This window comes from Ipomoea triloba, chromosome 15, assembly GCF_003576645.1.
Source record: "Ipomoea triloba cultivar NCNSP0323 chromosome 15, ASM357664v1".
In the NCBI taxonomy this organism is placed as follows: Eukaryota; Viridiplantae; Streptophyta; class Magnoliopsida; order Solanales; family Convolvulaceae; genus Ipomoea; species Ipomoea triloba.
Window position 1 is genome coordinate 17,736,034 of NC_044930.1, and position 23,562 is coordinate 17,759,595.

Sequence of the window (23,562 nt, forward strand, 5' to 3'; positions counted from 1 at the left end):
AGAGTTAGGCCTAAAATGGGTAGAAAAAATGGCGGTCAAATTATTTAATCAAATGGATGGTTCAGATGAATTATTTAATCAAATAGATGGTTAAGATAATCCAGATTAATATTATTAATAGAGATTACCTAATTTAACCTTACGTTTATGATTATCCGTTAAGTTTTCCGTTAAATATTCTCATCTCTGTTAACATTCCATTAACTTTTAACTTACCCATTAATTTCTATAAGAAAGGTCTTAGGTTCGAACCTCATCTCAATCAAATTGACATAATTAAGTTTCTCACTCTATTTTACTCTTATTAAATTAAATAAATTAGTAGTTACAACAAAAAATGATACATATGTATTTCTTTAATTTAGAATTATGTGTCTACAATACCTTTATTTAAAAAAAATTATTCATTATCAAAAAATTAAATTAAATAAGAAAAATAATTTTATTAGTTATATTGTCTTTGTTTTTTCTCATGCAAAGATTCTTTACATTCGAATTTATCAATTGATATTCATTACATTGTCCATTATCTTATTTTTACAATATCTTGTAATTAAATATCAAAGTTATAGTACAAAATAATGTTATATATTTAGTTACCAAGTATTTTATTAATACTATGAAAATAATTTTTTAAATAATTTGAAGCTAATTATATTAACTACTTGGGAATTGGTTGACAAAGAGAGTACCCAAATAATAACCCAACAAATTGAAGCGGAATCACTCTATTTTACTCTTATTGAATTAAATAAATTAGTAGTTACACCAAAAAATGATACATATGTATTTCTTTAATACCATGAAAAAAAATAAAAAAGAATAGTTTGAAACCAATCCTATTAACTACTTGGGGATTTGTTGACAATGAAAGTACTCAAATAACCCATTACCCAACAAATTGAAGCGAGAAACTACCTTTTAATATCTTTGGAATACATAATATTTTAAAATTTCAAAATTTTATTAATTAATTTAATATTTTTTCTTAAACTAGGAATTTCTTTATTCACAATAACTCATTCAGCAATAATGGTTGAACCAAATGAACCCCAAGCAGAATACCTAAAGGAAAGTCCATAGCTCCTATATCATAATCTCATTGCATGACGTTGTCATCAATGCTACCAACAATATCCGAATTGCAAATAACACACTACCAACAAAAAGGAAGAGAACAAATAGTAAAGACGAAGACAATGACAATGTTACTCAAAAGAGAATTAAGAACACTTAAAAAAATTCAAATTAAAAGTAGTATTTATTTAGACTATCATTTTAAAACCAAATATTTAGACTATCGATTTTACAAGGTTGCAAACATTTATTTTAGTAATAATTATAATGAATTTTCTATATTATCTTGGATTCATATACTTTGAGTTAGATATTTAAATAAAAAAATTCGACATTCAATTACCCATGTATAAACTTCTCCTATATAATCTTGCATTGATATAATTTCAAATATTTATTTAAATATAAAGATTGGACATTAACTCATTCGCACAATGCGCGTATAAAACTAGTATTAAAAAAAAGGTGAATACATGCATATGCATATACAAATTTTACTTGCTTATTATAAATGGTTACGTTACGTGGGAAACTGGGAATATAATTTTTTCATAAAACGCCTATCAATTATCTTCTTGAAAATTTAAGAGTTTAATTTATGAATATTTATAATTCACCAAATCAAAATAGATAAGCCAAATCAATCAATGTTCAGTATGATGGCCAATGTTCAGTATGATGGCCAAACTAATTATATATATATATATATATATATTTACTAATATTTAAATTCAATTAGTAAATCATTTTTAAATAGATCTAATGCATTTGTAATTTTATTTTTTTGAGTTGGCAAAGTTTCATAAATATTCACGTAAAATTTTTGTTGGGGATGTATTTGAAATTAACACAAGAAATACAAATTCATTGTGATGATTTAATATATACAACTGTAATTATTATATTTTCAGTAAGGGTACTCAACGTTGTATTACAAGTATTTTCTCGTTGTGTTATTTAGTTAACATGTATCTTTCATTGTTTCCAATTTCACATAAAAGTACGTTGCTTACGGTCCTATAAGATTTCAAAATGAAAGTGGCAAATAACTAACAAATTCTTATTTGAAATTATGTAATGAAGATAAACACAACCAATTTTAATATCTCAATAAAATTATATTCCAAAAACAATATAAAGCGAATAAAGCATCAAATTAAGTACACAGCTGAATTTGATGATGCAGTTAGAGAACACCTCCAAAACTGCGGGGCCACACCCAAAACTTTTCATTAGAGAACAACCCGCGGTTTTTACAATACAAGGTTCAATGCATTACAAAATAAGGTCTACCACCTATTTAAACATTAACCTTATAATACAACACTATGAAAAAGATTACAAATATAGTTTGAGCTAATTCTATCAGTTACACAAAACTATAATCAACCTGGATTTCGATTCAGTTTGTACAACTATCAAGTGGAGCAGTTACTCCGGATAGTACTCTAATCAGCGCTATTTTTCTTGATGTTTCTTACACAAATTCTTTGGACAAATCTTGTAATAATGCTCTTGAAACTTCAAGTTGCTTCATTACCATGCTCCCCTTTTATAGTGTAGGAACTCCATAATTTTTGTTCAATTAGTGACATGATGTCCACTACTTTCACGTAGGGATTAGTGGAGGCAAATTTCAACCACAAATGTTTGAGATAAATCAGCCTCATTCCTTTGATCAACATTTGACTCCTTAAACATAGCTAGCTTTACCAATATGCCAATTATATGATTAAATTAATATTAAGATATTAATTTTATACTAACAATCTCCCCCTTTGACATATGTTGATCAAAACAACCCTACTCACTCCAGCAGACATCTCACTCGAAATAAGTCACCCAAACAAGTACAATCTCCCCCTAAACATGTGCGTCAGGTCAGTTCGGCCATCTTGTTCGCCAAGTGGGGCATGGACATCCTAGGACCTTTTCCTCAGCTGACCGGACGCCGATGATTTATCATTGTTGCTATCGACTACTTTTCGAAGTGGGTCGAGGCCGAGCCGCTTGCCACCATCACGTCGCAACAATGTGATCGGTTCTTGTGGAAGAACGTTGTCTGGGTTTGGAGTACCGGTGCAGTTAGTCACAGATAACGGAAAATAGTTTGAAGGAGAATACTTTCAGAACTTCCTGGCCACCATTGGTACCAGGTATGTCCGGGCTTCAATAGCCTACCCTCAGGGTAATGGCCAGGTCGAGAATGACAACCGGACCATCTTGGAGGGACTCAAGAAGAAATTGCACTCCGCCGGACGCAGTTGGGCCGACGAACTCCCATACATCTTATGGTTGTACCAGACAACTCCACGCGAAGCTACCAAGGAAACACCTTTCGCGATGGTCTACGAAGCTGAAGCCCGGTTGCCCATAGAAGCATGGATCCCGACCTCTAGGGAGAAAGGCTATGATGAAGAAAGCAACGATGTAATGTTAATTTCATAATTGGACTCCCTAGAAGAGAGTAGAGATATGGCAACCCGGAAAATTGAAGAATATCATAAAAGCTTAAGGCACACCGGGACGTCCGTATTCGACCACGTTATTTTCAAGTGGGTGACTATGTCTTACGAGAGAGAAAGGCCAGTAAACCGCTCGAGGGCGGGAAGTTGGCACAGAATTGGGAGGGACCTTACATTATCTCAGTAGTCATTAGGCCGGGAACATACCGACTTGAAACAACGACCAGGAAGCCCGTTGATTGCATCTGGAACTCCCAACACTTAATCCATTTTTATCATTATATATCGGTAAGAGCGGGAGCCTGCGTGACCTGGTATTATTTTAAGATCATTGTACGCCCTACGAGGCCCTAATTGTTGTGGAATTGTTGTAGCCCCTGCGAGGCTACGTTTATGTTAATGTAATTCACCAATCTCTGCTATAACCAGTTTTGGTTAGAGTTTCGGTTTATATCGGTCTTTATACCCCGAGAATAAGGTGCCCGATTAAACGGTCTTCGGACCTTGGTGAGAGTAAGGCTCTCGCCCCGAGAGTAAGGTGCCCGATTAAACGGTATTCGGACCTTAGTTGGTGAGAGTAAGGTGCTCACCCCGGGAGTAAGGTGCCCGGTTAAACGATCTTCGGACCTCAGCGAGAGTAAGGTGCTCACCCCGGGAATAAGGTGCTTGGTTAAACGGTCTTCAGACATCAGTTGCTGAGAGCAAGGTGCTCACCCCGGGAGTAAGGTGCCATGTTAAACGGTCTTCGGACCTTAGTTGGTAAGAGTAAGGTGCTCACCCCGGGAGTAAGGTGCCAGGTTAAACGGTCTTCGGACCTCGGTGAGAGTAAGGTGCTCACCCCGGGAGTAAGGTGCCCGGTTAAACGATCTTCGGACCTTAGTTGGTGAGAGTAAGGTGCTCACCCCTGGAGTAAGGTGCCCGATTAAACGATCTTCGGACCTCAGTTGGTGAGAGTAAAGTTCTCACCCTGGAGTAAAGTGCCCAGTTAAACAGTCTTCAGACCTCAGTTGGTGAGAGTACGGTGCTCACCCCGGGAGTAAGGTACCTGGTTAAACGGTCTTCGGACCACGGTGAGAGTAAGGTGCTCACCCGGGGAGTAAGGTGCTCGATTGAATGGTCTTCGGACCTCAATTAGTGAGAGTACGGTGCTCACCCTGGAAGTAAGGTGCCTAGTTAAACGGTCTTCGGACCTTATTCGGCGAGAGTAAGGTGCTGGTTAAACGGTCTTCGAACCCTATGAGTTCTCAGCCCTTAGTAGGGTGGGAGCAATCCCGGGAATGCGGTGCCCAGGCAAAAAATAAAAACCGGCAAACAAAATAAAAAAAAAAAAGGCAGATTAAACTCGTGAGCAAACGAAGAATGAAGCGTGCAAATCGCAAAATATATTATATTAAAAGACCCAAAGGTCACGGTCGGAAAGCTCTCTAAACAAAGTTTCACCCTGCACAACATGGCCGGGCTCCCGATAGCACTACAGCAAAGTCACTCTCCCTTGGGTTGCTCAGCGGCCCGCTCTTCGGCGACCTCTCTCACTTGTCCAGGAGGGGCCTCGGCAGCTGAGCCCGAAGCTTGGTCGGTAACCTCGAAGAAGGGAGCCGGCCTGGGGTCGGGAACGTCCTCGGGAAGTACGACCAGAAGCTTGGGAAGGTCCTCTTCATCGACCGAAGCTTCAAGAGTCGCCCAGACTTCATTCTGCATCGCCCGGCGACCCTTGGTGAAGGCCCAAGTCCAGTACGTGTACATCAGGTCCTCGCCGACCGGTGTCTTAGACATAGCAGTGCGAGAACGGCTTCCGCAGTCTCAAGTCCTCGACAGACATGATTAGCCAGCAGAACGGTGTCCACCAAGAGCCGCTCGCTGAGCTTGGCCCGTTCTAGAGCCACCTTCCCGGTCTCCTCAACTATCTTCAACTTGGACTCCAGCTCTTTAATTCTTGGGTCCCGCTTTACCAGGGCCTTTTTGAGTGGAGCGACCTCTTTTTGGTGGATGTCATCTCCGTCTTTCGCCCGGACGAAGAGGTCGGTGACCGAGTGCGCCATCTGGACAAAATTAAACGAGTTAGGAGATCGGTAAGCAGATTGTGAAAAGTAGAGTGGAGATTACTCACCTACATCAGGTCTCGAGTGATGCATAGATCTTAGTCACCCGCTGGTCTATTCTGGGGGAGGAGCCGCTGCATAAATCTTAGTCAGCAAGGCAGCCGGGGGCTCGTCCTCATGCTTCAGGAGCACGTCGATGACCGACTGTAACACCCCCATTTTCATAACTAAAATTTTTCATTAAAAATGGATTTATTTAATTAAAAATATCTTATAACTACGGAAGCCCAAATCCAAAACTACAGAAAATAGGGATGCTACCGCGACGTTTAGATACAACTTATATCTAAACGCACAGGCTAAAACAACTACTAAAAATAACCCATAATTTATACTAGCACAATGAACTAATACATTTCTTTTAAATACAACCTCTAGATTATCTAATAAAATAAAACTCCAAATACTAATCTAGAAGGGTGTAAATCGCTCTCATGCTCCAAATCATGCAAACACCACCTGCAAAATTAACTAAAGGGGAAACAAAGTCAGCACGACGGCTGGTAAGACTTACTCCACCCCGTAAAATGTTTTGCACATAGCACATAACAAATAGGAGCATGTAATTAACATATTCAATAACCCCTTAAGCATTTTTATTCTCATCAATATCAATAAATTTCAACCAATTAAAATGTAACTTGAGGAAATCACACATTAAAGTATATATAAATATACCCACAAAAATTCCTAGGAGATCAAGGCATTGCCTATCCATAATCCAAATCTTTCAAATACTCTTTCCTCAAAATTCACCATATAATATGTATCTCACCATTTTCATATAATCAATTTCTCAAGACATTTCATAATACTATCAATACTCAAAATCTCTTTAAACAATACTATATTCACCAAAGAGATTTATAATCCTTAAATAATCCCAAAAGAATTTCCAACTCATGATAATGACCAAATATAATTTTCAATTGTATAATAATAACCAAAGAGATATCTCTAATCTCTCAAAATAGATTCCAAAGAGAGAATTCCAATCTCTCTAAATAACCACCAAATATAAAGAGTGCTCACTCCTCAAGGTAAAAATATCAAATGGCACCATCCCCATGACAAAACATATATATCTTTAACCCTCAAAGTTCACATCTTATATCAAAAATCATTGCACCCAAGTAGCTCATCCAACTTTACACTTGTATCTATAACTTTTGTACTAATTATCATGCCTCAAATGAAATATAAATCACCAAATACCATATGCACATGATTCAGGCCTAATTATTGTACTAAATAATAATATACCGAATAAATAATATACTGCATACTAATTCTTTATGCCTAATTGCCAAACAAATATATTAAAAACATATATATTATAATCAGTACGAAAATGATGAAATGGTTTAATACAGCAATTCACAAAGCACTATATTTTGTAGGCAATGTATACGCAATTATATAAACAGAATGCAAACCAAATAAATTATATTTATTAATCACTCTCATATACAGTACTCACGCACAATTATATATATATACGAACATACTTAATTCAAAAATATTATTTACCTATACAATTCAATTAATATGAATTCATATACTGATTATCACGTCACAATCAAACAATTATCATTTAGAATACAATATTCACGAAGATCATGAATCATGTAGCAATTATTTTAAAATATCAAAATTAGATTTTTGCAGAAAAAAAAAATTCACACAATCACATATTAAATAATTTGGTTTGGGGTAAATAAATTTTGAGTAGACGTAAATCTTACCTGGATTTCAAAATTAATAAAACCCTTGAATCCTTACAGTGATCCTGATGATGATAGAGGAAGAACACCAATCGATGATTGATCCAATGATGAAGAGGACTAAGTGTATTTTTTTCTTGTTCGACTGATGATGAAGGATCCGAATAGGAAAGTAAAAATGATGGTGACGGCTGATGATTATTTGAGAGGGTTTAGGGAAATTCTATATATATAGGTAGGGTTTTTTTTTTTCTTTTTTTCTTTGTGGTGTGCGTGTGTTTATTAATCAACAAATATATTAACCTAGGTTTATATATATATTACTACACTATAACACTACTGTATAAGCCTACGTACCTACAAATATACATATATTAGTTTCATTATATTAGAAATTAGTTTTTATTTTTAGTTTAGAATTAAATGAGAGCCATAAAATAATAATAGTAAACTAGTCTCAAATAATTTTGGGTCACATAATGTAATTTAATAATAGGCTAACATAATTTTTTTGATCGTATAATAATAATAATAATTTATTCTAAAAATAAGAATAATCTTATTAAAATATTAAAAATAACCGGGGTATCACACCGACGTCGTGAAGCCCGAGCCTTCCCGCCGAGAGCGCTTGATCGGCGCGACCTCTTCGATCTCTTCAGACCCTTTTTCTTTGCCGCGCTTGGCTGCCCGGCAAGCATCTTTCTCGCCGGTCGGGCTGACGGGGCGGGTAGTAGTGTGCGGGAGCCCAGTGGGTACTACGGCCTTAGCACCCTTATTCCGGCCTTTGAGGCGTCGCCCTTCTTGGACCCCTGGCTGATCTTGGTAGCTGGGGCGGGAGGACGGGCGAGCACCGGGAAGCTTCTCATCGCTGTCAATAAAAGACTAAGTTAGCATTCGCAGTTCATCAAAGACCAGGTGGCTCTCGACCCTCGGTCCAGTGAGTTGCGACAAACTTGACGAGCTAGACTCCGGAGGGGGACCCACAGCGACCGTTACGACCGCTCTCTTGGGCGTGTACTTCTAGGTCAAGTCGTACCTGGGGGGCTCAAGCCTGGCGTTCGAATATTCCTCGGTCGTGCGAAAAATGACATATTCGTATGCTTCGGTGGAGATTTTTATGGCCGCGTTGTTGAGCGCCCGAGTTGAGGCCGGTCGTGTATGCTCGGTCACATGTGACGGCCATGCACGATCGATCGGGAGAGGCCATGGGTACTTAACCGATAAAATCCGGTCCTTCCACCCTCTATTATTGTCGGGTAGGTGGAGGATCTTGCAGAAATGGCCCTGTGACTGGATGCAGAGCACCCCTCTCCCGTGCTTTGGGGACAAAGGCCGGACAGAGAAGAGGAACCGGAAGAGCTCCAGGGTGACCGAGAGGCTGTGGCGACCACATATTTGTAGAAAACACGCCAAGGTGCGGTGCACGTTAGGGCTGATCTGCCCGGGCAGTACCCCGTAGTATTTCATGAAGCCTAGAAGGAAGGGCTGGAACGGGAACGTCAAGGGGGCTTTTAGTGAGTCCAAGTGCATCCCGAGCCAATCCCCTTGGGTCCGGTCAATTATATTACCGAGCGACCTCCTGGTGTTGTATTTGAAGAGCCTGGACAGGAAAGCCGATGCCTCTTCAATTTCACCGTGGGTCAGGAGGCTGGTATGTTGACGTAGGCCGTCGCTGCTTAGGAAAATCCTCCTGGTTGATGCTAGGGGAGTAGAGTTGACCGGGAGCCCGAAGAGCCAGTCTATATTCCTAAGGGTAGCTAGGGGAGGTTTACCCTGGCCTGAGGTCCCTACTTCCATCACAAAGGGCTCCGTCACGGGTCGGGACTCGGCATCGGCGGCAGGGTTGGTTGGAGGAGTACTGGGCTTTGGTTGATGGGTCGGGAAGGTCCCTCAGGTTCTCCCGAGTATGCCTCTATGTCGTGTATCACGGAGTCGTAGGACGAGACCGTGAACGACCTAACCTCGACCGAGCCACCGTAACTACGGACGGACATGTTCTGGCTATCTGACTCGCTCATGGCTATACCTTGCAAAGACGAGGAGACGTCTTACTAAGGGCAGCCCGGGACGTAAAAGAACCACAATAAAAAAGACTAGGACTAAAGTAAATTAGTTCGAATAATCGGTACCTGTAGGAAAAAATGAGTTGCCAAGTGAGCTCGGTTCCGGGTTGGCAGGACGCTCTGATGCTCGAGAAGCTCTGGCTCGTTGAGTAAGGTTGCGTAAAGCGAATCCTCGCTGCGGACCTCCGTATTTATAGATGGCGTAGGAACGACGCGACGATTCGCTTCCCCGCAACCCCTACGCTACTCCCTAGGAGCCGTCCAAGCACGACACGTGTCGACTAGGGCTAACGTCATCCCTCACGTCATCCAGCGCGCCCCTTCTAGTGTCAGGGCGATGATCAGGCCCGGGGCCTATCTGTATATCCCAGCCTCCGCTCTCCTCGGGAGTCGTCGGAGACCGAGAAGGGGGGCTAGTTGATAGGGATAAAATCCCGATCTACATAGCCCGGTAAGATTTTACCGGTCTAAGTATAAGTACCGGTCTGTTCTTAACCTACTGGTCTATTGTTGCGGATTAACCCTGACCACCTGCCCAGTCTAGTTAGGTCGGTTAGGTATGTTACTCGACCTCAGGGCTGACCTCGATAACCGGGTGTCCTGACCTTGAACTGGGAATCTCGCTTGTATAATCTTGACCCGTTCGGGGCTTACACCTGGCCTTCACCCGTAGGACCGCCTTAAGGACCGGTGCATGCTTGACACGCATAGTGCATGCCGCCGGCCTGGAACTTGTCCCCGAGGTCACCTATAAAAGGCGCATTTAATGATGGCAGAAGGACTTTTGGCTGTTTCAACTATATAATAGTCAAAGAGACCGGGAACCTCTGACCCACTGTCACGTAGACCGGTTTCTCGTAGGGTATGTCGTTCTGTACCCGTTTTAGCATTAATAAAGAGTATTTTATTCATATTCCCGTATATTACTCGATCACATATTTTTAAATTAGTCATTCTTAATTGGTTAAAGTAGTCATATAATAATACCAGAGAAAAATGTTAAAATCTCTTATATTTTAATAAAAGATAAAGAAATTGAAAATAACGAAATTAATAAAAAAAATGTTAAATTAATAAAAATAAAAGAAATAGTCCTGGTGCTTATATAATTAAATAAAGGATAACGAAACTATAAATAGCTAAATAACAACTAAAGTAAATAAAAAAAAATAAACCGCTAACTATTAATGACTATCTATCATGACCATCTAGTGGAAGAAAACAATTGGATAAAGAGTACTAATTTGAGTAGAGTAAATTAATTTCTTTTAGTGCGCATTTGCTGAGGCTCGGAATTGTCTTCATCTTCTCCATCTTTAGTGAAGTTGAGTTTCCTTTTTGCTGGCTGTGTCTTTATTGCATCTTGGTTACTGGTGGTAATCAATGATAATGATTGTGTGTCAATGTAAATTAACTTTAGTGCATTTGCCATGACTAATATCCATGTGTCATTAGAAATATGTTCATAAGAACCATAGATTAGGAAGTCACGTAGATGGTGTGTTGCAGAATATGTTAGGTTTAGTTGTGGGTGAATACCAGGGAGCAAGAGAGGGGTTTATATACTGTTGTTTTGGGTAGGATAATGGGTTAGTTAGGAACTATACAGAATTGTATTATAGAAATCCTATTAAGACTTCAATATTATAATTTTAAGTTTAGGCATCTATACACAATTGTATTATAGAATTTTATTTAAGACTTTAATATTCTAATTTTAAGTTAGGAACCTATACATAATAATTGTATTATAGAATCCTATTATATCTAAGTATACATATAGGAAATTAATTAAGAAAAATAAGAGGAATAATTGAAATTACAAGTGAGAAAATGTGGCCAATACTTGTTCCATAGTGAAAGAAGATTCTCAAAAGTGTCTCTAGCATGTTCTTCAGTGAAGATGTATCAACGGAACATTCTTATAAACTAAGAATATTATTCCTAACAAACGATGTTGCATCCATTTCACCATGCCCATCAAAAACCTTCCAATAAAAGAATAAAACCAATTTCTCGTTAACCTTGTGCAGACACTAAATAGATATTATATCTCAAATAGCACCATTTTACTCTACAAAGAAGTAAAGCTCTCGAAGAAATATTATGATGTCATAACCCATCAAAAGGAGTGCAGAGAATACATGAATTTAGAAATCACATAAGGCAACTACTCATGTCTGTCTTTATTAATAATGGAAAATAGAATTTGATGAAAAGGTATTGATCAACGTACTTCATCTAGTCTAACTAAATATCTAGTACTCAAAAAAAAATCTATCAAAAGCTATTGGCTCAAGAAAATGAAATATATAGAACGATAAAAGTCAGAAAGCCTCATGAATTCTACCATTGATAAAATAGTGCACACACCCATCAATTCTGTCTACTATTCTTCATGAAGGAAACTGGTTATCAGAAAAGAATAGAAAATGATTCTCACATGCAAAAGAATTAAAGGAAGACACATAATCCATGCAGATGACCCAGCTAAATTGAAATTAAGTACTGGACAAATCCAACAATCATTTGCAAATATTCTCTTACCTTAGCTTCCTAATTACAGTGGTTAAAGTCAGCAAACTTCTATTTATGTGCGTGACTTCCTTCCTTCAACCTTGTACCATCTTCACTTGTTTGTGAAGCACGCTCACTTCCGGCAAGATCCACAAGATTCTGCACATTGCCAACATTAATATATGAAAGATCCAAATTCATGCTCAAGTTAAGAAAATTTAGCACTGTATGACAAAGACATACCAGAGTTGCTAAAAGGGGCTTTACTTGCCTAGAGTTTTCTCTAATACTACTATCAATTGCCTGGGAAGAATAAATTAATGAATCAGGAAATGTCAATTGCAATTGCATTCTTAGGATTCAAAATAAAGTAGGTGAATGATCAACACTATCCAGGGAGGTAAAGGGACTTGAGGTTGTTACAAGGTTGATCTCGAAAATACAAGGAAATAATGGAAATACAACAGAAAAATTATCCACGAAGGATAATATTACAGGAAACAATACAACCTACAAAAGGTTGAAACCTGAACTACGGTTGAGGATGAAATCCGGACGAACTCGGGTGGTTGGAAGCACGAGTCGTGTTGCCACTCTCCTTAAAACCTTATTTACCGCCTCCCGGGGTGCTGGAGCATTGCGGTCTAGGTTTCCCAGGATAAAACGTACTACGATCCAATCGTTCGAGCACACGAACTTGGATCCGGCGAACTAGGAACGTGGGTTCAACGCAGGTGGCTAGAAGGAAATGTGAGCAGAGTTTTGAGGAGAAAGCAGTGTATGTCGTGTGTTCTTGGTGTGTTCCAAACCTGCTGCTCACAATGAATATATAGTAGAGGAGAGTGGATCATAGCATTAATCATGGCATTGATAATCCATTTCGTAACCTCCTCCCACTTAGCAGAAATTTAATTCTGCCACTAACCAACATTTACACCCACTACCAAGTCCCATTATTCATGAAATAACTCTGAAAAAAATGATTGGAATTAATCAAATTAATTCCGTAATATCAAGAGTCATTTCTGAACGGACACAGTAAGTGAAACATCGCGTTCGACAGGTTACTGGAGTCGTAGTGCGAGACATGGTCCAAACTGTGAACCATCGAGATATCGTCGTGCCACGAGACGTCGAGAAGTGCAAGCTTCGAGACATCATGCCGGCAGCGAGACATCGCACTGGTCCGCGAGACATCGGACGCGCGCGCCAGCCCGGGCCGCGCGACATCGCACGCAAACGACCTTCGAGAGGTCGACTCCGCTGAGCTTCGAGACATCGAACTACCTCTCGAGGTCAGCTCATTTGATGTCTCGAACGAGAGATCAGTTCGATCTCATGTGGTCTGAGATGGAAAACTCATTCGGAATTTTGGCATAATGTAGCCCGCAAGGCCAGCCACTTTTCCGGACGACATTCGTGCCCGCAGGTGCCGGCGCACACAAGTTCAAGCCTTTTCGAACTCATTTTGGGATTTGATTTGCACCCCCCCCCCTTGCGCGCGAGAGAGAACCTCTATGCCATACAAGTCAATTAGCCTTAAAAAGGCTCTTGTATTTATAGTGGGGCAAATCCTCATTCCCAACCAATGTGGGACAAAGCTAATAAGCTTTTCCTCACTTAAAATTCCTTCTCAAATGGGTCTACTTTGAGAACCAATTTCTCATTCACCCATTATCCATTTTGAGCGTATCTCTTCGTCTCACTACGAAGAATCCGAATCCACTCTGACCCGACCCAAATCGGATGTGGACCCTACATATATTTATACCACAAAATGGCCACTTAAAATGCCATTTTAGTGCTATTTTTCCAACAATCCCCCACATGAATGAAAAATTGATTTTCAAGAGAATTTTTAAATCGGAAACAACTGCGTTCAACGGTTGATTCCTGCATAGCAAAGGTAGGTGTAACCCTTTGAAGCTTGCCTCGTGAGATCTATATACTCTACTGGCTGTACGGTAAAACGCGATGTCTTTGAACCGACTGCCGTTTGTGTAGACATTGACAAATCCCACACAGGAACCATCCAACCACGTCCTGTTCTCATGAGTGTGCCCATTTTGGTCGTGGGACACCTGCCTGGTTCTACAAGAGTTTCTAAAGAATTAAGCCCAATTCAATTCTCCTTTGAAGCGACCCACACTTCTCTCTCACATAGGTGATTCTTTCTCGAGTTTCCCGCAACTCAACACATGTTAATTGACTTTGCGCACTTAGCACAAATCAATTCAACAATCGAATCATTAAAGCACTAAGGTGCTAGCCTCGATCGGGACTCACTGTTTTAACGAGGAGTGGTAGGGAGTCCGGGACCCCCACAGTGACATGCTACTACATAATTTAGTTGTCCCATTGAACCTAGGTGCCAGCTAGGTTGGGTATCCACTATGGAAGTTTTAGCTCAAGGGCTTTAGACTCATTCCTCGTGCAACCTCTCGACAACTTCTTTACTTAACCCTTTGGTTAGCGGATCCGCTATATTGTCTATTGACCTCACGAAGTCAATCGAGACAACACCAGTTGCGAGAAGTTGTTTAATGGTGTTATGTCTACGACGCATATGTCTAGACTTACCATTATACATAAGGATTTCATGGATCTATTTAATTGTTTGTTGAAGTACACAGACACAGAAGCTGAGTTTGAATTGTATTGGTCAAGGTATGTTATTGTATTTTACTCATTCACTTTGTGTTTTACAGTATTTGAATTTGAATTTATTTTGAATTTTCATTACTATTTTTGTAAAATAATGACTTATTTATTTGTGAATATAGAGTATAGAAGCTGTGAATATAGAGCAATGAATGTGTAAATGTAGAACAGATAGTAATATAATTACTGAACAAGTATCACTGAAATGTGTGAATGTGGACTTTTCAAACTGTGAATATAGAGAATTGAAGATGTGAATATAGAGAAATGAATGTGTGAATGTAGAACAGATAGTAATATAATTACTGAACAAGTATCACTGAAATGTGTGAATGTGGACTTTTCAAAATGTGAATATAGAGTATAGAAGTTGTGAATATAGAGAAATGAATGTGTGAATGTAGAACAGATAGTAATATAATTACTGAACAAGTATCACTGAAATGTGTGAATGTGGACTTTTCAAACTGTGAATATAGAGTATTTGAGATTTAAATGTGTGAACGTTTATCAGACTTCTACAAGTTTGAGTTCAGAGATCTTAAAAACTGTTAATGTAGAGGAGTGTATTTGTGAACATAGAGTTATCAGATTGTGAATATAGTTTCTAAAATTGTGAATATTTTTTCCTTTGGTGATCTTATGATTTTCAGGATGGTGATTGATTATAAGTGTCATAAGAATCCGTGGTTAGAAAAACTGTATGATTGTTGGGAAAAATGGTGTCTGGCATTTAACAAGGATTACTTTTCTGGTGGCATTTTATCCTCACAAAGGAGTGAGTCCACAAACCATTTAATTTCTAGGAAGCTAACAAAGACAGCAGGGCTTTGTGATTTCTATTCATCGTTTGTGAGCGTTGTTTCTGAATGGAGAAGTAAGGAAAATGGTGAGGATTTTCGGTGTGCTCAAGGCATTCCCAGTATGATGATGGATGATGTGAAACTTCTTTCACATGCTAGAGAGGTATATACCATTGAAATATATTATTTGTTTGAGGAACAATTCTTGAAAGGTACTGCTTGTCATCAAGATAGTGTTTTGGATGATGGCTGTCATTTCAAGTATCATGTTTGGCGTCCTGATAAAAATGTTATAAGGCATGAAGTTAGTTTTAAGCCTATCAATTTGGATATTTGTTGCAACTGTAAGTTGTTTTCTGAATTAGGAATTTTGTGCTGCCATTGTTTACGCATTATGAATGTACATTGCATTTGTTCTATTCCCGATAAATACGTTTTGAAAAGGTGGACAAAGAAAGTTGCTGAAGGCAAGGCTGTTGATATGGGTTCTTTGTCTTCTAATGTTGGTGTTGCTCCTTCAATTTGGGTTGTTGAGATGACCAGGAAGTTTCAAAGACTAATTGTTTCTAGTCAAGACAACAATGCAGCTAGAAGAAGCTTTTGAAAGTGCAAAGAAAAGAGTTGAAACCGAGGTTGGTTATGTCCATATTGAAGAGTCTGATTTCCCATCTTCAAGTGGTATTGTACAAGATCCATCAAGCCGGAGATTGAAAGGTGAGCGTAATAAGAAAAACTACTGCAAAGGGTCAAGGAGATGATCAAACCATGAAAAGATTAAAAATACCCCTGTTTTGGACGGTCATTTGACAAAAAATTTAACAGTGGACTAAAAGTGGCAAGGAATAAATAAGACTGGCCGCAATGTAGCAAAAATTAATGAAGTGGACTAAAATTGGCAATGCCCCAATAACAGTAAATGACTCTATATATATATATAGGTCTAGGATCATGTCCAAATGACTCCCCATGTAAAAAATGCGAACAAATCTTAGCCATTGAATTCATCCAGATCTAATGCTCTTTAAAAAAATTTCTTTCGAATTAATAAAAATTGTGCACTTGAAAGCTCAAAACCATGCACTTGAAGATACAAAGATGTGCACTTGAAGGCAAAAATTATGCACTCGAAGGTAAATAGATGTGCAATTGATGCAATTTATGGTACCAAAATGGAATGTTATTCAACTTAAGTGTTAATAAAGCAATTACCTATACAAATCGTTTGTAAATCTCACAAATTTCATTAGATATTTAGTTATATGTTATTGAAAAGAATACAAAAGATATAACAAATATTGGCCCAGAGTTGTGCATTTGAAGTAAAAAAAAATGCACTTGAAGGCAAAAATTTACACTCAAAGGCAAATAGATGTGCAATTGATGCAACTTATGGTACCAAAAAGGGAAGTTATTCAACTTAAGTATTATTAAAGCAATTGTTCATACAAATCCTTTGTAAATCTCAAAAGTTTCATTAAAAATGTAGTTATGTATTATTAAAAAGAAGACAAAACATATGATAAACACTCGCACATAATTGTGCACTTGGAGGCACAAAAGTATGCACTTGGAGACATAAAAATGTGTACTTAAGGGCAAAAATCTGCACTCGAAGGCATAATTATGTTTAATCGAATTGAAGCAATTTATGGTAAGAAAAAAAAAAAAGTTATCCAACTTAAGTGTTATTAAAGCAATTCGCATACAAATCGTTTATAAATATCATAAATTTCATTAGAAATTTAGTTATAGATTATTGAAAATAATGCAAAACATATAATAAACATTGGCCAATAAATATGCACTTGAACACACATAAATGTGCACTTGAAGGCCAAATGTTTGCACTCGAAGTTATAAAGATTTTTACTCAAAGGGAAGACTAAGTACAATGACTGAACATGTGCACTCGACGAAAGAAATATGCACTTGAAGAAGAAAAAAATGTGCACTTTAAAAAGGAAAAAATATGTACTCAAAGAAAAAGAACATCTAAACTTACCAACTCAAAACTACAACCACCGCGTATTTTTTTAGTTATTCTTCAGTTTGGACTGTTGATTTGGACTAAATCTATGGTTGAGATTTAACTCTATTTTTTTTACCTAAAGTATTCCGACGCATTTGATCCTCTATATATATATATATATATATATAATACTAATGATAAATTAAAAAAATAAATAAATAAAAGACAGAGTATTAGGAGAGGGACAAAATTATCTTTACACTAACAAATTTGCCCCTCTCCTCCACCAAATTGCAATTCATGGGGATATCCCATGAATTGCAATTCCTCATTTGGAGGGAACGGAATTTCAATTTGGTGAAATTGCAATTCCCTCCAACCAAATGAGGTAATTGGAGCGTAATTGGACAATTCATTGAATTGTAATTCCTTTACACCATAGTTACACCTAACCAAACACCCCATAATGGAATCACATTTCTAGTTGACTTTAACATCTCCATGTCAAAGCACATAACAATTTTTTTTACTTTTCAAAATTTAAGCAAAATTTTTGAATTTTCCTAACTATCAAACCACCTCTAAATGAAAAATGATTTAGAGTATTTTTTTCACTTACAAATATTCCACCTGAAATTAAGATCTAGATCACCTATAATGTTCACCTATATATGGCCCGTCTTGAATATTAAGATATTTTAATATACATTCCTTCCTTATCAAGGGACACCATGCCTTTCTGATCCACTAATTTAACTATTCATGCAACAAAAGGTTTTCAATGGAATAGTGAAAATAAAGTACTAACTCCGAACAATGAGTACACAGTGAAACAAGGAGTATTACATTAGGAAACCTAACAAATACACAAGAGAGAGGGGGAGAAAATACGGGTCATTTGATTGGCTCTCTTTCATTGACACAACATTTTACATGTTCTTAAGCAAATCTTGAATCTTAGAATACATCATCACCTGGGATGGGTCACTTCCCCCAGCTATGTGAAGCCCTCGAGCTTTCCTGAAGCTTGATTTTCTCGAACAAATACTGCTTCTCGGCTTCAGCCTCGCTCAATCTTTGCTTGAGATACCTGCTAGCATAGTCCTCTTCGGACTTCTCGGTCTTGGCAAGTGCAATCCTCTGTAGCCTCTCAGCTTCTCGTCTCGCCTCACTGGCCTTCAGGTCGAACATTTCAGCCTCTGCCTGTTTAAGCCTTACAATGCTTTCGAGCTCATCAATCTGCTGCTTCTTCCTCTGCCTATCCATCTTCAGTGCATCCACTTCCCGGGCTTTATCCTTGAGCTCCTGATCACATGCTTCAAAAGCCAGACGAGCTTTCTTTACCATCCGCATCTTCTCCTCAGCTACCATTTCCATTTTTCTAATGGCTTCCTGTACAACATCAGCAATCCTCGTGAACGCTTCCTGTGGAGCTATCAAACGCCCTACCTCATCTCCTTCTTGACTCTTAGATGCATCCACCTCAAGCTCTGTAGTATACGCTCAGAAGTCAGATATGTATGCAAAACAAATTACAGTATATATTAAAATACAACATCCAAGTACATCCATCTGCACTCTTGTCATAATTTGCTAGGTGAAGTGCTTAAGGTGTCACAACCTTTTTTTTTTTTTGAGGGATGAGGGAAACCAACAGCCACTACCCGAGAGTGTGCACGGGATAAACCCCGCCTTGTGATCCTAACCGGCAAAGGACCACAAGGAGGCAAACCAACCTAGGTTGCCCATAGCTAACCAACTATCTCAACCTTTTGAGATCAAGCTTCTAAATATCAAGCAACATCAATTTAGTATAAAAAGTAAAAGTAACAAGTATTTTAGATCAACTTGAGAAGGCAAACATTAATGATGGTTGCTGTCAGTTCCTATACCTACCATGAACAGGAAAACCATCAGCAGTAAAGTTACAGCATAATCTCCATGGGAAGTTATTAAGCATAAAAAGAAAGAAAAGTGGAAACATTCAGCAGAGCATTAAAGCCATGTTTTCTAGCACTTGTCTCAACTTATAGTGAAACAATTGAAAAATATGAGGAACTTGTGGAACATAATAAATCAGATAAACTTATAAGATAAAAGGAGTTGCGCAAAAAAGAACATGGCATATCAAAGAAATGCATCATATGAGGTTTGGGGGCTCAGCGTGTAGATTAATAGTAAGTTAATAAACCCTTTTCCTATGCAATAAACTTGAGTTCACCCATCACCCCATCCACCACCAGATGTACCCAAAAAAAAAACAGAATTACATCAGATGTACCCCAAAAAATAAAAGAAAGAAGTACCTCAAATAAGAGCATCCTCAATAGTTGGGGTTTTTTTCCCTGTTTTTTGTGGGTCCCAGCATCCACCTCATTATCTACTATCTCACTCAATCACAAAAACCCTTCTCTCCATTAGTTTTAAGTTTTTTCTCAGTTTTTTTGTGGATCCACCATTTAACTATCCTATATTTTAATTATTACTTTATTTATTTGAATTATAAATTTATAATTGTAATGAAAATTAATTTAAATAAACATAGCTACATTTAATTAAAATGATAATTACAAGCATTTAAATTAATTTTCATTGTTTCTCTATTTATTTTAATCATTTTAAATTTTAATTGTAATTAAATCATTCAAAATTTAATTAAAAAAAATATATTACATATTTGAATTTTGTGAAAATTTTAGAACAAAAATAATAAAACAATAAAAAACAAACATATTAAATGTATAAAAAAAAAAAAAAAGGAACACTGTTGCATGAAAAACAAAACAGAAGAAAATTTAAAAAACAAAACAAAGATTGAGAGTGGCCGCCACTCTCAATCGCCCAAGCGGGCGCGTGTGTTTTGGGTCGTGCCGTGATACGCAATTGCGAGTCTCACGGCCCTTTTTTTTAACCTGCAAAAATGGAGGAAAATGCACCAGCCTCCACATTAGTGAAAAACCAGTGGATCAGTTTTTTCCTGTTCCAAAAACCACCAAAGAACCCCTATTGGAGTTGCTCTAAGATGTGTTTCAGATGTAAGTAACTACGCGTAGTCGTCCCTTCAATTAAGAACTTCAACAATCAGATAGGCAAGCTTGTAATGCTGAAAACTAGGTACAATCAGACTGCTGAACAGCTGAAGTGCTTATGGTAAATGATAATGACGGTTTGTTAAAGTTTTAATTACCAGTTCTTTTAGTCATTCCAGCTCCTTTGGCAGAAGGGAGATCTCTTTTCTCACAACCCCAGAATAGTTGAAATTCTGATAACACATAGTTAAATTATATGTACAGTCCATATACCTAAAATGTAATTTCCTTTAGTAACTTTTATTCTCAGTATACCAGTGCATTTCCCATCATGTTATTAAAGTATATAGAACCAAACATGAGATTACAGTATTATTGAGGCATGTGTAGAAGAAAATTTCTAATTTTAGAACAAGCAAAGCAAATATACAAGCTGAGCAGTTCCTGTAGAGCGCCCAAACCAAAGCAAGTGTATCACATCCAATATACTTTTATCTATCAACCAGATTCAACTCAATTATATCATTTTTAAAAAAATTCTGGAAAAATATTTCAAGTATGACATATAACTAGAGAGAGAAAGATAATGTAATCTTTTGAGTTGTGCTTACCTTGAAAAAATGACAAAATAACTTTACATGCCATAGGCTCAGCAGCACCACTTTTCAGCTTATCAATAAGTTCCTCACACTTCCAAAATAATTTCAAGCCTCTAGGATCCTCACTTCCACGGAATATTCTACTAACATAATCAAATTCTCTTATAAAAGCTTCCCTATCCCAGGTTGGTGCACAGTGCTGGAAAACATCTCTCACCCAACCTAATAATTCAGATGTCCTGTTGCAGGCTCGGCACCTGAAAATCATTTCAGCTGAGCCACTCCCAGTTTTCACAGAGGGGCCCATTCCAATCAGCCTATTTTGAATAGCACAATCGGTATGAGTCCAATGGGAACATAGATCACAACCAATCCATCGGCATGTGTTGACCTCAAAATCAAACTTGTTACAGATCACACACATGCAAAGATTGCAGAAACCATTCTTCTTGGAGCAAACTTCACAAGCACAGTCCTCTGCTGGAAGGACACCTCCACAAGCTATGTTTCTACATCTCTTGTACAAGAAAATATCAATTAGAGAAGCTTGCGAGAGGCTGACACTTGGATGTAGAAATGCCTGAATGCCAGTCTTAATAGCTACTAGGATTTCTAGCTGGGCTCTGTGAGCCATAATCAATGTTTTATCTGTCAAATCACCCCTATTCTGAACTAGTTTCTGTAAAAATAGGAATTCATCTCTATGCTGAGAACCACCCAGTCCTTCAAGAAGAGCACGGAGTTCAAATTTGAACTTCTCTAGATACTCATCTGGGAGATGTTGCATTCTATCTGCTATTAAATCCACCCGTTCTCGGGCAACATCTTGAAGAGACATCTTATCTGAGCTTGATAAGTGGCGGACAACAGAATTCTCAGCGAAGCCATTCTCTTTCTCTTTCTCCTTGTCCATTTTCTTCCCAACCAAAGCATCAGGTGTGGGCCATGTTTCACGAGAACTAGCACTTTCAGAGGGGGATTCACGAACCTGATCAGAGTTTGAGCCGCGTTCTTGAAGGTTAGGAGACCCACAAGCATCAGATGAGACTAAGGATAAATTAGTCTGTAACCCACCAGGCCGAGGTTGTTGGCGAGGTGGCAGCATTTTTGGAGAAGCTTGGTGATTAAAGTGAGACCCAGAAGACATTCCCATTTAGTTAATGTCCAGTACAACCTTGAAAGCAAAAACAAGAAAAGCACTCTATCAATCTATTATGTTTTCCCCACTTCTCATGCTTATGAAAATATTTTCATAAGCAATCTATTTTCATCAAATTATAAAGTAATAAACACAAAAAAGAATTGCTAGTACAAATTCACAAATGTTTTGCATCTAAAGCATATTGATACCTACCAAAATATTGAGTAGGTAGCATCACCCCTGACCCAGAAAGCTTCCCCAAGTATTTCATGTATCCAGCATAAAACCTACAAATATTTTCTTATTTTTGAATCTCTATTACTAGTTGCAAAGTAAACAACTGACTTTTAACTCAATAATCTATGGAAATCAGTGTTTTAGTTTAAACTAAGCAAATAGAGAGTCTGTATCTGAACAACTTGTATGAACATATTGACAGCACCTGACTACTCTGTTCTTCAATATCTTATAGAAAAACATCAAACAAAAGAAAATTAAGCTAAAAGAAGTTATAATTAGCAATCAAGAAAAGATCCAACAAGGCACCTGCAAAGAAGAAGCTAAAAAATGCACTGCCATGACTAAATTATTATAAGATCAAACTAAATTAACAAACCCAGAAATGAAATAAACAAAGCAAATCAATGCTAACAGGAAAAAAAAAAAAAAAAACATATAAAGACTGAAATACATAAGCAAAAAGGAAGATCTAGGGTTTATAAAAATCAGAGTTTTACTCACCAGGAAAAAAACGGTGGAAAACGAAGAAAATCAGCTCCTGAATATTCCAATTTCCTCGAAGCTAAACGGGAAAAAGGAAAAGGGGAAAAAAGAAAACCCTAGGCCGTCAGAAAGTATGAGGCTTTGTCCATTGATAATCTCGAAGAGTATTGTGGCCGTTGAAGTGTGACGATGAAGGATTCCATGTTTGACGGTTTAACTTTAAAACGTCTAATTTTTAAACTCCATCAGTCACTGCAATTTCTATATTGGATTTTTACATTACATTTTATTACAATATTTATGGAAAAAGAAATAGAAGCATTTTTGTCTCTGGGTTTTTCTTCTATTCCCAATCCTATCCTCACTTTCTTTTTTTTTCCAATTTTTAAAGTTCTTATAAAATTTTCCTATAACTTTAATAATAATAAAAGAGTTAATACTCGATGAGGTCTCTTGACTATTGCGATTTACTTAAAAAATGTACTTTAATTAATTCTTTGCTCAATTTAGTCATCTAAGTATTAAAATGTTTCCTTGTGATAGCGTAAATGTAAACGGGGTCTACGATTACGCTACGGATACGTGTGTTACGGGTGGTGAGGAATGTCGTTCGGCCGGTCAGACGGTCGGTCTACCGGTCAACGACTGAGCGGTTCGAAGCTATATCGCTCTACGGGTGACGAACAGTA

General features: G+C 37.7%; 1 protein-coding gene and 1 long non-coding RNA gene across 2 annotated transcripts; both read right to left on the reverse strand.

The window, feature by feature from the left end:
* Positions 1–4,900: 4,900 nt before the first annotated feature.
* Positions 4,901–7,702, reverse strand: LOC116007624. The gene is made up of 3 exons (XR_004095304.1): positions 7,387–7,702; positions 5,650–6,112; positions 4,901–5,581 (listed from the first exon to the last, which is right to left on the reverse strand). It is a non-coding gene; the product is annotated as an uncharacterized LOC116007624 (long non-coding RNA).
* A 10,415-nt stretch (positions 7,703–18,117) lies between these two features.
* LOC116006650 (OBERON-like protein) lies at positions 18,118–23,080 on the reverse strand. Its single transcript, XM_031247105.1, is given in 4 exon segments — positions 18,118–18,379; positions 18,381–18,871; positions 21,022–22,183; positions 22,892–23,080. Coding segments are annotated over 3 exon segments (1,701 nt in total). The 5' UTR covers positions 22,163–22,183; positions 22,892–23,080; the 3' UTR covers positions 18,118–18,310.
* Between the last annotated feature and the right edge of the window lie 482 nt (positions 23,081–23,562).